General features: G+C 40.3%; 1 protein-coding gene across 1 annotated transcript in view; it reads right to left on the minus strand.

The window, feature by feature from the left end:
- Positions 1 to 15,300, minus strand: part of cdh13 (cadherin 13, H-cadherin (heart)) — a 344,376-nt gene that overhangs the window by 227,328 nt on the left and 101,748 nt on the right. Inside the window, exon 3 of the mRNA XM_044193744.1 lies at positions 4,745 to 4,944. Within this exon, the coding sequence (XP_044049679.1) occupies positions 4,745 to 4,944 (200 nt within the window). The remainder of the gene's footprint in view (positions 1 to 4,744; positions 4,945 to 15,300) is intronic.

Consider the following 15,300-nt stretch of genomic DNA (forward strand, 5'->3'; position numbering starts at 1 on the left):
CTTTTGGACTCAGATTATTTTGCCTCTTATCACTTGTTACATTTGAATGGTGCCTGTTTATGCCCCCCGAAGGTAAGAAAATGTTCTGCATAACTGTTGTTCTGCACAACACAACCAAAACAACACTGAATAATACTCACAAAAAAGTCCATATCTTGGAGCATACATTTGTTAAATTGAAATGCATTCTTCCATTAATTCACATATTGATCGGTTGCAAAAAAAAGAGGAATAAATTACTCTTTGAATTCAGAGTTTTGCTCATAATAGGAATCATTCATCAGCTGCCTCTCACCCTCTGGGCCTGTGTTACAGCAAACTAACAGCTTGCGCTGAGGAATTAAAAACTGATTCTCTCCACCTTCGCTTACGGCACTTATCAATTATCAACAGCCAATATTTTCTGCCACGATACCATTAGTAATGCCAATAAATTCAGCATGGAATGTTTCCGCTCTGTGTTAGAGAGGAAACAAAGGGAGGTTTATTGGGCAAATACAACATCTAACTCCGACAGGAGCAAAACAAAGAGATTTCATTACTAAAACACAATTTCAAAAAGAAACCCACTTTGTGGTACAATCATTGAAAAACAGCAAAGAGGCATCAAGGCAGCTTGACTATCATGAGTACTATCTCAGAGTGGAGATTTAAAGCTCAGCATCCCAGTGCAGTCAGTGTCGTCAGCAGAGTCATTTTACAAGTCAAACCCCTGGCTTACTGAAATAAGCTTTAAAGATGCCATGAGTTGGTTACAGATTCTCTAGAAGCTGCTGCAACTGTGAATTCGTGTTTGATGGGCCACTTGAGACTGTGCAGAGGCGCAGGGTGGGGGAGTATGGGGGGACTACAGGATATGGACAGAGAAAGGGACAATAGATTTTCTGATGATATGAGTCCCAGAGCTTGAGGAGCTTCAGCAGATTAATTGATAGTGAAATAATGAGAGCTTTTAACCACCATGCCTCACTAGAGGACTCTCTCATATCCTTCTATTAGTTTAAGGTTGTCTTCCTCTCTGCCCAGCTCATCAATCTTTTTTCATTTTTGTTTCTCTCTACCCTTTGTCTAATTTATGCACTTTGTAGCTGTGTGTGCTCTGCAATTAACATTTGAGTGAATCTACTTTAGGATAAACACAGACATTAAAGCATTTGTTCACAGGAAAGATAAAATACTTAATCTGAGATATTAAACTCCCCCTGATACAGTTTGATGGCATGTTACAGCAGGAATTCAAAGAAAGACAAAAAGTAAAAGACAAAATGGTGAAAACTGTGGTGATAATGAGCTTTATGTACCAACTATCAATGTTTTTGTTGTCCCTGAGAAACATGTTGTACCAGCTCTTGAAGGACAATTCCGGCTAAATACAACCTGGGTCTAATGACATTGAATCTTGTTTACAATCTATCTGATCTTCTGCTGCTCGTGTTTTTTGCTCCGCCAGACTCCATTGTAGCGTTGTCACCATGTTCCCAGATCTCAATAATTACTGCAGTCAATGTTATCACAACCCATATAAATGATGGCTAAAGCCACAAAAATAAGACCCAATAAACTGGAATTTACCTTCAATAAGTGACTACATTTCAGAACATTTGATAGTTTAATTATTTCTAACTATGCTGAACTATACACTGTATCAAGACCAAGAGTCTACAGCCTCGCTAGCGGCTCTGTAACTGTTAGGCTGTACTTAGGCACAGCAGTGCATTGAGCTAAGTGCTAATGTCAGCATGCTAACATGCTCACAATGACAGTACTAACATGTTGATGCTAACATTTGCTAATAAGCACTAAACACAAAGTACAGCTGAGGCTGTTTTGCAGATATTTGGTCATAAACCAAAGTATTGGACAAAATAAAAGCTACTGGGGTGCCCCGTGTGTACAAAATTTAATGGAAATCTATTTAATAGTTGTCAAGATATTTCAGTGTGAACCTCTGGCATGGCTTAAAAATGTAACTCCTATTCTCCTACTAAAAAGAAATGCACTACAAAATTAAATGCCAAACAAAAATGTCTCATGGAAAGTAAGCACACACAAACACACACATACTCACTCACGCAAAGGACGGACCATACGGTCACATTAGTCACTAGAAACTTAACACATAACTTGCCAAAAGACTAATTCACTTATATCCACAATGACTTGCCAAGGTAACACCCATGGACTAGCTAACCAAACAAATGATGGCGAAAGGGATGGAGACATTCATTAAGCCTGCGGCTGGAGGAATGGTAGCAGCAGGACTCTGAGCACTGCAGCAGGAAGACAGATGATCTGTACCTGCAGTCTCTGGAAACTTTTCCTAATCAACTTAGCGTATTTGGCCTAAACAGAGGGGGAATTGAAGTTTATGGAGGATATGAATGAGGGAAAATGGTGTTTATTCAGGTGCACAGAGTTTTATAAGGCAGTCAATTTGCTGGCTACAGAAACAAATTTCTGTAGATTACACAAACAAAAGGACACATTTGGAGAGAAATAAGGCTCATTGTTGGGGTGCAGGCTTACTGGCCAAATTCCCATATAATTGGAATTGGCCAGTGTAATTCTTCAAACAGCAAACCCTGGAGCAAAAACATTGCAGCTGTTTATGTTGCCCTATAGAAAAGTGTTTCCTTTCCTCTTTCCCTCCATGTAACCTCATGCATGAAGGATGATTAAAAACATGAGCAGAGGGAAATGTACGCAGATTTGGGTCTTCATCAAAGTTTAAGTGGCTCTGATTTATTCGTAGATTCAAGAAGAAATTGCACCAGACTGATTTAGAGCATGTGTGAAGCATATGCGAAACCCACGGTGGGCCGTTATGAGTCTTACACTTTCGCTGGTACATTGCAAAGTGTTTAGCACCTTTTCAAGGGCTAACCATTTTTAAGTGTCAGTAATCTATCTAGACTGTCTGGTTAGTTAGATTAAGTCCATCGGCCTGTGTACATATTTAGTGCTGGGCTCCGTTGTTGTTGCCATCTGCAACAGTGCTAGAAACTGACACATCTCTAGTGATGGCAACAATATGCTCATAGGTTTGGCAGAGCGCAGCAGCAGCTGTTCTCCTGGCGTCATCCAGCGACTTTCACATGTTCCTCTTTAGTAAATCGAAACCCTTTCTTTTAACTTCTTATATGGTTCTCTTGGTGGATGTAACATCAATCAGCTTCTCTGTGTTCTTCGTCCATATCATCTTTTACTGAGGCTGTAATGCATCTGCTTGTTTTAAAGAAGGCTATTTTTCTTTAAATGACATGAGTATTACCTTAATATCTACATCACTTAAGTTATTTAGTTAATGTCCATTTGGCTTCAAAGATTATGGATGTGGGTGTTTCCCAACTGCCTAATGTGGCATCTCTGAGGTGGTACACTTGTTAATTCATGATAATTAAGGTCGCATGGGTGTGCCTCACATTTATGAGTGATTAGAATTAATAAACGTATGCATGAATATGACAACAGATGCCTCTGAACATTTGATGAATTTGGTTTTTAATGTTTTTAATTCGCAATTACGATCACTAATGTATGAATGTTTTGTAAGTGACACTTGGTGCCTGTGTTTACATCTCCAAGCAAGCTTTCCACGCTAAACTCTCCATCTTGTCTCCTCATTTAAAGGAATAGTTTGACAGTTTGGGAAATAAACATATTTGTTTTCTTAGATGAGAAGATTGATACCTCTCATGTCTGTACAGGAAATTTGAAGTTACCTTACCATAGGACTGTAGCTGGCTTAGGAGTTTTTAACCAGTATGGGTCAGGACATATAGAGACTGGATGTGGGCAGAGGTGGAAGTAACGCATTACATTTACTCTTGTTACTGTAACAAAGTAATTTTTTTTGTGCACTTGTACTTTTTTGAGTCATTTTAAAAATCATTTAATTATACTTAAATCATTCATTTTACTTGTACTTAAGTAATTGAGTGTTGACTGTTATTGTTTAATCTCAAGTTTTGTACTTTGCTGCATTTCAAGTCGCATCCGTTATAGAGTATAAACAAAAGTCCTGAAAAACCGTGTGAACAAACAAAAGAAAAATGTCAAATTAGCAGCTGCAGCAGAGAAGAAGCTGGTGTGTCTGCAGCCGCAGGAGAGCAGAGCTCTATGTGACAATCAGCGCTCAGCTGACACAGATATAGAATCAAATCTGTATGTTCACTGGTCGAGGGTCAGGGGGTTTGGGGGTGCAGTGGCACCCAGGCCAGGGCTTGCAGTTTGTGAACAGTACATAAAATGCACAACAATGCAATTAAAATTAAGGTTGATAAAAAGGTTGCAGGTCATGTTTATACTTTTATGTACATGATTAAACAAACAAGATATAACGTGTTAATTAGTGAGCTTTAGAGGTGCTGGTAGGCAGATTTTTTTACCTTTGGACAGAGTCAGCCCACCTGTTTCCCTCTGTTCCCAGTCTTTGTGCTTAGCTAACCTGCTGCTGGCTGTAGCTTCATATTTGCAGTACAGACATGAGAATGGTATCAACCTTGTCATCTAAATCTTGGCATGGAAACAAATAAATGTATTCCCCAAAATATCAAAGGAAAAAACAGCTCGTAAATCCTTATTCACCCAGGGGCATTGTTATTTAATCACTGTTATATTATGTCCAGTTATACTACATTACAGTAACCTTTAATGAAGCGTAACCTTTTCAATCTTGAAGTGTAAATAAAAAAACTGATTTTAAAAAACACACACACACACACCAGCAGCAGTTTCCACTAACCCTGAGAGTGTTTGGCAGTCCGGTGACTTCCACCTGTGCCATGTCATCTGCGTGTGCACTGAGCCCGTGGATGAACAGGACTGGCCCGCTGTACAGGACATCTCGCTGAGGAACCAGATTCAGATCCCCGTCCACATGGAAGCTAGCGTCCGACACCTTAAACTTCACGTCCTCGTTCCCCGCGCAGTCATCAAACTCGACTGGAAGAAATGCACAGAATGGGTAGATGTTAAGCCTTCACTGTGAACAAATTGCAAACAACAGAAATGTCAAGAAAAATCAGCCACATGAAACACAGTCACTGAGGTATATGCTGCACAGTGAAGAAAAGAACTTGAGGGGTTGCCAAACGATCCACAAAAACGAGTAATTCTTAGATATAAACAGATGCCCCAAAGATAAACAGATACCCTGAAGAAAGAGTAGGATGTTCTGAAAGGCTCTGTCAGCGAGGCTACAATAAGTCAGTGATCTCTATTCAGACAAGAATACTACAATATTTATGACCCATTGCATTATATGCAACGCACTGTAGACTCATTCAGTTGTCTGGCTTGCTTTTGCAGGACTGTTGCATTTACTACAGAGAATGCAGCGACACCCAGTTGCCGGACTGGATAAGAAAAAAGGATTTAAGGTACAGGAGAAGAAAAGTGTCACCTTTGAGTTACGTGCATGTGACGCGTGTACATGTGAGCTTGTCTTGCCTGACTGAGGGAGATACCGCCAAGGACTCTACCAGGCTTTATCCCTTCTGATCATGTTCATCCTCTCTTTATCTCTCTCACACACTCCCCTCGGTGTCGCGACATGATCCCCGTGTCCTCCCCCACCCTCAGCCCTGACAATCCTCCCCTCCCTCATCCTTCACCTCCTCTTTACCTTGGCCTCCCGTGAGGCTTCCTATTGTTGCGGAGGGAGGGGTCACAGAGGAAGTCTGCATGCGTGGATGTGTACACATGTTGTTGATTAATAAAGCAGGTGCAACAGGAATCCCATGGTACTGTACAACGCTCAGCGTGGGTCTTCATTACTTCATTACTTCTTTTTCAATTCTGTTTGAGTAACATGACGTACAGGATATTCCATATGGCTAACATGATTAATGCAGCTACATGTTTCTGGACTGATGTGTTGTCTGTTACCAAGTTGACAAATACTACAAAAAAAATCTAGATGAGAAAGTTTATGTTTCTCCACTCCTCTGCAACAAGGACAGGCCTGTCAAGACATTATCCTACATGATTCATCAATTATGGATGCAATGCTTTCAGCTTAACATAACACAGAGAACTCTGTGGAAGCTCATGACCAGAAGAAAAGATCTGGAAATCACTCTCATCCCTGTGTTGTGTTCACAGTGGGGATTGGGAGGCCATCTTTCTGAGGAAGAAATGAGCTCAGATTTGAGCACATATTTATCAAGTTTCTCAGAGCAGCTTGTGGATCAGTGGTGCCTCTCTGAAGATAAAGCACAGCTGCCAACTCCAGTGCAAAGGCTGCGCACTTTCTCTGCTGAACCAGCTCGTTAATAGTTGAAACCAATATACTGTAACATCCTTGATGTCGAGCTGGTCAATCCTCTCTACCTTATAAATAAAATGTGTTTTAATCATTGTCATACAAATAAATTTAAAATTTGCACAAATAGTAATAAATGCAACCCGTTAGCATTTAATTCACTTTGGCTTATAAACAGTTTTCCTATCAAAATGAAAGATCAATAATAGCTATTTAATGTACATTCTGTAACTACCTCTTCATACAGTAGTCGTTATTGTTAGTGGTGTAGTCCAGATTCAAATTACCTACCTATTTACTAACAAGGAATTAACAAGAAAAGATCCAAGCATGTAATCCAGCGTTACTGTTTTTAATTTGATCTCACTGATATCAGTCTCAGTTGGTGTTTACTCTCGGTATTGGAGCTGTATTAGGTTGCTAATGCAGACCCTACATTTCTTACTGTTGCTTCACATTAAAAACACTGATTGTGAATAAGCCACAGGAAACTGTCAGTTATACCTCTCTCCCTTTCCTTGTGTTCTCTGTTGTTTTTTCCCCTTCCCTGTGTTCCTTGTCGGTCCTCTGTCTGTCTCTCTGTGTAGGTGTGTGTGTGTGTGTGTACTGGTCTGGGCGTGGCGCTCCAGGTTCCCTCCTGCTGCTGATCACTGGGACACCTGCCGCTCATCGTCCAATTAAGACCTCGCTCCAGCCTTTGCCAGATCGTTCAGTGCTCTACAGCAGTCACGCTATAACTCCAGCTCAAGTCTAGTTTTCCTCATGTTGCTCGTTTCTCTGTCTGATCCTGTTATTTTGTCTGTGCTCCAGATTCTGCCGGTGATCTCAGCCAGCATGACCATCCAGAAGTCTGCCTATAGTCACCTGCCTCAGCACTTGCAGCCTGCCCTGTTATTCTGGAGCCCGTCCCAGCACTCTGTGCCTGCCTCGCTCACCCCGAAGGCCTGCCTGTAAACCGGGACACTCGTCTGTATCTCTCCGCCTGTCCCGCTCGCCCTGAATCTCCTACCACGAGTGATCATTTGTGTTGTTTGCAGTAAATCTGACTGTGATCAAACTTCCAGATTCCATCTCCGTGTCCTGCTTTTGGGTCTTTAAGATCGCTAAACCTGAAATGCAATGCATTTGTCACTGAGGTTAGCACTGACAGCAAATGCTCAACAAAAATGCGTCAACAAAACAAGACATGGTCATTTTTTGACAGCAGATCAGTTTTAAATATTGCATGGAGTAATGGAACAAGAAGGAGCAGCCACAGTCAGTTGAGAGATGAAGAGCTGCATGTTATTTGAAACAGTATCTACCTTTAATTTCCTGAATGATGACCAAGAAGCACAACTCTCACTGTATTGAAGCCTTAATAACCGATAGTCCTCATGCATACACATTACCATGCAAAAGGGGAAAGGCTGTTTTTCAATTCAAGTACAATGGCAACTTACTGCTGTAACTAACACATTTTGTTCCACTGCTGAGAGTCATGTAACTGTTATTGTTCATGTTTCTCAATAAAAGGGGATGCAATGTAGCTGGGATTTACAATAGTTCACTGGAAGATTCTATCACCTACCATTCTTGTGTCTACTCTTCCACCCTCCCCATTTAACCTTGTAGAGATGGCTCAGTGTCTGAATTAAGCTCGTCAGTCCATACACGTCTATCTCCCATCATGCCAGCACCAAGTGAAATGGGAAAGGTCCATGGTTAGCACTGCCTGACTATAAAATCAATAGACTGAAGTCTATCAAAGCACTCACTTGGTACACTTAACCTTTGTGACTGTTTAGTCTGCTTCTTTTATCTCTCTCGCTACAGACATTTTAAAATCTTCCCTCTGGACAGAATCGTTTTCTGCCATCAGGATGAGGGTAAGAAGAGAATACCAGAGTGGAGAATAGAAGAGGGGAGAAAATAAGAAGGGGAAAGGAAAAATGAAAAAGAAAATGACAGGAAAGACTACAATGGACACTGAGGGAGAGCTACAAAGTCAACAACCTACTCTCCAGGGAAACAAGGCTCCATCTCAATATTCAACTCTCACTTCTAAGCCAAAGCATGAAAGATACGTTCATTTCCATTCCCATTACAAGCCTCAGATTTATTTCAATAACATGGGCGCGCTCTTTAGAGTCTGCAAATTGCAGTGCCAAACAGTGTCAGTGGCATTTCAAAGGCAGCCAGAGAGTGTTTGATGGTATTCTAATGTTGTCAGGTTTGGGGGGATTTCAGAAGAGAGCATGGTGAGCTGGCAGCTTTGAAGTCAGGCAACAATGACAGAACGCAACTTACCCCTCACCACCAGCACCACAGCGCACCCACTCTCTTTCTTCAGAGTGCTGGCTCAGGGTTGAAATAACTGTGCACAACATGGATTAGGGTCGCCAAAATCCCTCACTGATGACTCAATAGGAGAAGGAGGGTGTGTGTGGGGGGTGAGGGTGGGTTCAACTTTTTCCTCAAGTTTGACATTCAAGTTCCTTTCAGGCCAAAACCTCCCGTGGAGCCTGTGAGTGGCAAAAGTTCCAGCAACTCTGTCACCAAGGGCCATGGTTACTTTTGACTTAATCGTCTATTCTATCAGCTTTCTTGGCACCAAAAACAACACTTCAGAGTTCTCAGTGAAGCTTTTAGCGAGAACAAAATACACACCACAGTCTTTAGGGATTGTGTAACTGACAATTAAATTCTGACACTTAATTGAATAACTGAATTTTCAGAACAAAGACACAATCTACGCCTGTGTTTACACATTTTGTGTTTTACAAATTACACACAACTGTCAACCATTGATTTCTAAGTCAGAAATCTAACATAAAATCCCTCCATGAAGTTATATATCTTTCTCTGTATACTCAAAAAAATGAATATACATTTTCTTCATGTCAGTTACCTTCTAAGAGATCAAACATTATAAAATGTTCTAACAAGACCATCAGAATAATGAAAACAAAACATGGACACACAAAACTGCAATCTTTATTTTCTGCCTTTTAATGATGAAGCAACCCATTTTATATTATCCAAGCATATTAGCATCGGCTCCACTGTCTTTTTCAGCCACATAAATTGGATTTTTTCCTTCCTCTGTCAGGTACTGAAGTTTTCCTTTGAGGTGTTTTGAAGACAATTTTCTGTCTTGTAAGTAAATGTCAAGTCTCCATGATGGGAGAGATGGGAATCAGAGGAGTAATCTCAAAGGTGGCAGCACGGGTGTGTTTGAGCTGATAGCTGCCGTGTCTAACCAGACAGAGTGTGCTCAGCCTCATAAAAAAGGCTCAGGAGAACACCAAATAATCACCTGGCATTAGAGAGGGAGCAGCTTTTGAAAATGTATTTACACCCTGAATTGCATTTTACCCCAGAGTTTCCTATCACAGAGCATTGTGTAAGACCCATTATTGCGATCCAGTAGTAACAAGGCTTGGCCTTTTCAGCAACAAAGATAACAGTTTGAAGGATTTTGCCAAGTGAGGGGGTCCTGATGGCAGAATCTTTTATCTTGGGTTTAACAGATTATTTAGATCCCCTAACTCCACCTTTACTGCCACTCCAACCAATCCCAACATGTCAGATGTGGGATTGCTAATCATCAGGCTAAGCAGAAAAATGTGTAGAGTTGTTAGCAAACCACACAGTATTTTTCATGCCACTCACAGCAGGGGAATTGTATCGTGAGTTTGTCAGTATAAGTGTGATCTGTGCATTATACCATATATGCATGTATGTGTGTGTGTTTGTGTTCTAGGCCCCTTGATCATGCTTTGATGTATGGCACTGTCCACTGCACTGGTAACTAAAGCCAATTAAAGAACAGTTACTTTCTGATCTGAGGCAGCATCACAGAACAACAAAGAGTTCTCGCATGGACGGTAAAGGTCTTGCAATCTGGAAAATGTTTCTATCGTCTCAATACATCTAAGTTTAAGTGTCTGTGTCCCTAATGTTACACTCAGGTACAGTATATGTACATAATTGCTTTTTGCTCCACAGCACTCTGCTTCACCCAACCAGGTTATGTTTACATACAGTACCACTAAAGCTGCAATATGCCTCTCATGGCTGCACGTAAGTGAATACACATGGGTATTGCTCGGACACATTCGCATGTGTGTTTCTTTTATACTTATATATGGATACTTTATATGGACTGGAGGTGTGACATACGTGTCCACTAACAAGCAGTGTCGGGTCCAGCAAACCACAATGTAATGAAAACATGGAGGAAATCTGGAAACAGAAATCAATTTCACCCAGGTGACAGGAAAACTAAATCACTACATCCATGAAACAAATGTAAAAGAATTTGGATTTATCAACGTAAACTGATGGGACAATAACAAGATGGGCAACAATATTAACTGACTTAAAGAGGAATTTAGTTTCCTGCTCTGCTGGAAGACAGTTTGTGGCGGTACTATGCTGAAATATACGCCAAATTCTGAAAGAAAAAATTAAGAAAACTTCCAGACAAAATGTTAGATCAACCAGTGAGCTTGCTTGACATACAGGTCCGCTTTACATGTGTATGTCGGCTCCTCTGTGGGCCACTGCAACCTACTGTTACCCATAACACCCTTCTCTGTGTAAGTTCGCAAAGACCCTAACATGTATCTCCACAGAAGCACTGGCCGGATTACAATTTTTTCTCAAATTAATGAGAAAATGTTGTTAATGAGTCTCAAAATGCTGACACTGAATGTAACTGCTAAATGTTCACTAACAAAATGTTTCAGTTGTCTTCTGACAGTATTCGCTCTAGCGGTACACTATCTGCTCACTGCAATTAAAGCATGATAAAACTGTTTGGGCACTCACAGCACTTGGTTAAGGTTGGGGAACGATCACGATCTTTTGTTAAACATTAAAAAAGTCAACAGGACTTTGAGAAAGAGACACGACATGTTTACTTTACTGACATGTAACTGAAACCACGGTCTTTCCCTAGCCTTACCCAAAGTGCTTTTATTGCCTAAAGCTAAATGTGGGACCCAGAATGCAAACCCCCACTTGGTTTGACCAACATCAACCCCGACCAAATCCCTGCGAACTGCATACCATACAAAAACTTTACTCTTAAAAACATTGCCAGGGAACATAATCAAGACAGCAAACGCATTTCCAGACAAAAAATAACAGCCGGAACAAATGAGTAGTATGTAAACATAATTTCTAGGTGATAGGGTTGCTTCGCCCCACACCTGCTGTGCACACATGAATCACCACTCACACAAACTGCTGACAACATCATAAAAGCTGTATCTCTATTGGAAACCAGATGGACACTTGTGTTATTCTTAATGGGTTAATTACTGTGTGCCACAAAAATAACTGTGAAGAATAACAGCTTTGTAAAGCTGAACTTTGATAGTATTATTTGTTCAAAAGGAAGTGTCTGCATTTCAAATTCTTTGTATTTAAGTAACATATGTATTTTCAACTTTTGATGAGATCATAAAAAGTTTTTATCTATTTATTTTGGAGTCACTTATTACTGTTTGACATTTCATTGTTGTTGTTTTTTAGTTCTCTGTCACAGTGTTACAATGCATTTCTGCTACCAGAAAACAGCTAGCTAATTATAACACATGATGTGCCCCTTGAGTGGTTTTACAAATAACAGGGCTATAAAATGTCACTGTCAACTTATTCCCCCAGAAAAATATTTCTATTGTCGGTGTTTTATTTTTTATTTGAAGCTACAATAAAATGGTCAAAACAGTAGAGAAGTTACACTGTGCTGCACTGAAATTCTTAAAATTATTTACTTGAGGTTCAGAGATTGTGTTGAATCACCAGCTTAGAAATGTGCATAAGCTGATTATGATAAACTGGCACTTACAAAATAGATCAGTCACTAACAGCTTAGCAGCTGAGTTGAAGTCATTCTACAAACTGTGCACAGTTGAAGCTATCTGGTACCACAGCAGTCTCATTTGAATCAAAACCACCATCTTTTACCATGTACATGAAAAGGTTTTGTTTGGTGTTGTGCTAAATAGGCTACAGCAGCTGGTTTGGTAGAGATCTGATGGTTTAGTTTCTCACACTGATCTGTGAGGTCCCCTTGGTTTCACAGTCAACAACCAGAGATGGTTAATTCTGCACTGTTTTAGTCTGCTGTCTGTTTCTCTTTCTGCTACTGTAAATCAGTAAAAAAAAAAAAAAAAGAGACAGAAGAGAAATGAGAGACTGAGCGAGAAAAAGAAATTATGGTGAAATAATGAGGGCCAGCTCATCGAGGCTCAGGGAGATCCTCTCCTTGTTATTGCCCTGAGTTACAGCACGTCCACCTTACCAGGCCAGGAATGCCAGGACACACACACAAGCACACAATTTCCACAAAATAATGAACCTAATACTAGTCTCATACTATTTTATTGGAGTCTCATTTAAAGCTGTCACCAGAGGTCTTATTGGGCATAATTGATGCTCAATCAGCACCACATGAACTGACTAATGGTCACACACAGTTCATCAGTTAGTCTAGTGCTTAGTGTTAGAATTACTTGTGTTCAAATCTCATCTTAGCCAAGGCTGCCACACATCTTCACTCTCTCATCATTATTTAACATTTAAATCAGACTAAGAGTGAACAGCGACGCGAGCGGCTCTGTGAGGCTGTACTTAGGCACAGCGGCGCATTTTGCCAAATGCTAAGGTCAGCATGCTAACATGCTCACAATCACAATGCTAACATACAGATTGGCAAAGCCATTACATGCAGAGTACACTCAACAAAACACACAAGTAACTGTCATGTGTGTAGGTGCTATGTGTGTATAAATGTGGATGTATCTGATGTCTTTGGTTATGTTGTGGTGTATAATGTATTTATATGAAGCTCTGTACAGACTGTGGCAATGAATTTCCTTGGAAAGGACAATGACGAATCTATATCTATCTATCTGGCAGGTACAGTTTAATTTTTACCATTTTCATCATCTTAGCATGTTTGCATGCTAACATTTGCTAATTAGCATTAAACGCAAAGTACAGCTGAGGGTTATTTGAATGTCATTAGTTTTGCATGTCTTTGGTCATAAAGCATAGTATTGGATAAATTAATGAGATGGAAAGTCAGAGGATCACCAAAGTCATTATAATTCAACCTGAGGGGGATTTGAATGTATGTACAAAATCGCATGGCAATCCAGCTAATAGTTGTTGAGACATTTCGCTTAAAAGCACAAATGTCAACCTCAGGGGATCGCCAAAGTCATTAGGATTCATCCTGTGGAGACCATCCCTAGCAAGGCTAAAAATGCCAAAAACACACTGAGAGAACATATAGTAGACTGTTGCTTGCAGTACGTTTCAGCACCTTTTGGCCAGATGTTATGATGCATGTGAAGCACAGGTGGATTTGCAGCTGCATCACAAAAGCAGGGCTGCAGAAATCACCATTGCTTCAGATGCTGTGGCTTCACTGCCAGAGCCAGGCAGTGCTAAACTGCTGTGGGTAATTTCTAAATAGTATACATTTGAAATCAAAAGATCAAGAGTTGCTGCTCTTTAACTGCAGCATTAAATTACTGCAGTGTAATTCATCCACCTGATAGGAGGAGGAGATGGGAAATTCTACTTAACTATCTATACTATCTCTGTTTTCGGTTTTCTCCCAGTTTTATTTAATTTGAATATTTGCGATCATAATATTCAGCCTTGACAAAACAAGGCAAACAAGGAAGAACCTTGGGCTTATTAGATTTTAACAAGGTTTTCTGAACGTCTTTTCTCTGCCATAATTGCAATGTGTATTTCCCCCAACGGGATGCAGCACTTTTGTTTATAATCGCCCGCATTCATCAGGATGCAAAATAAGTCAGAGACAGTCTCCTCTCCGTCGCTCACTGGCAGTCACAAATTCAAATAGAAGACAAAACCCGCAAAATCAAACCCTCATTATTACCAGCAGCACTTTATAAAGAGGTCTGAGGCAGATCATGACAGGAAAATGTATTTCTCACATTTTCTGACAGGAATACCATGTATCTTACATATGACTTGATTTAAGTGTTACATGTTTTCTGGTGCATGATTTAAGTGAGTGTACCTGTCAGCGTTTCTCAGCGAGTGCTGTAAAACAAGTAGGAAGGTAAGCATAAGCAAACAATATTCACTTAAATCTAATTAATTAATTAATGCATTCCATCAGTAAGCTAGTCAACCCACCAGTGAAAAAATATACTGTTCAAGGTTTTTCACAGTAAATAACATGCATACATAACACTAACAGCAACAGTAAACATCCTGCTGTCTCCACGTAAGCTGGAAATGTTTAGGCCTACAGGCTTGGTCTTTGAAGTTGCCTGTTTCAAGGTTACACCTGCTTAAATATGAATTCATTTAAATTCCTATTTCAAAACCCATCATTGCACTCCTCACCCTATTTTTATGTGAAAATATAAATGGAAATGTATCAGCGTATCTACGCGATTGAGATCCCCTGAAGCCTAGCTTGACAAGGTTAACCACAGCAACAGATCTGAGGGGAGTGAGTGGGGTTTATTTTGAGCTCCATAACAAACTTCAATCAGCCTGTGTTTGTTTGTCAGTGGCAGGGCAAAGCGTTTCATCACAGTCGGCTGGGGCAGGGATGGATGCCAGCAGATGATAGTAAGATAGCCTGGCAGAAGGGAGACACACAGAATCATTGGTATAGTCATATAAAGACACTTAAAATGGTCAATCAGTTGCAGAGCTATGTAGTAGCTGTACCTCCCTGCATAAGAGTATCATTAGTAAACCAGATATTGAGAGATAATATTCAGTGCAACAGGCACTTGATTTGTATATCAGCAAATAAGACAATTGAAGATCTAGTCAGTCATTCATCTGCACCCCCAAGCAGCCATTACCATAAACTAGATGACCTCAAACTACTCTGCCAGACTTCTAGAGGGACTGTGAGTCATCTCAGCCAAAACTGACTACTATTCCATTAATGTATCAGCAAACCAGCCAGACAACCAGTCACTTAGGCACACGAAAAGGAGATATCTGAACACGTCACCTGATCAATAAACCACGGATAA

This window comes from Siniperca chuatsi, linkage group LG4, assembly GCF_020085105.1.
Source record: "Siniperca chuatsi isolate FFG_IHB_CAS linkage group LG4, ASM2008510v1, whole genome shotgun sequence".
NCBI lineage: Eukaryota > Metazoa > Chordata > Actinopteri > Centrarchiformes > Sinipercidae > Siniperca > Siniperca chuatsi.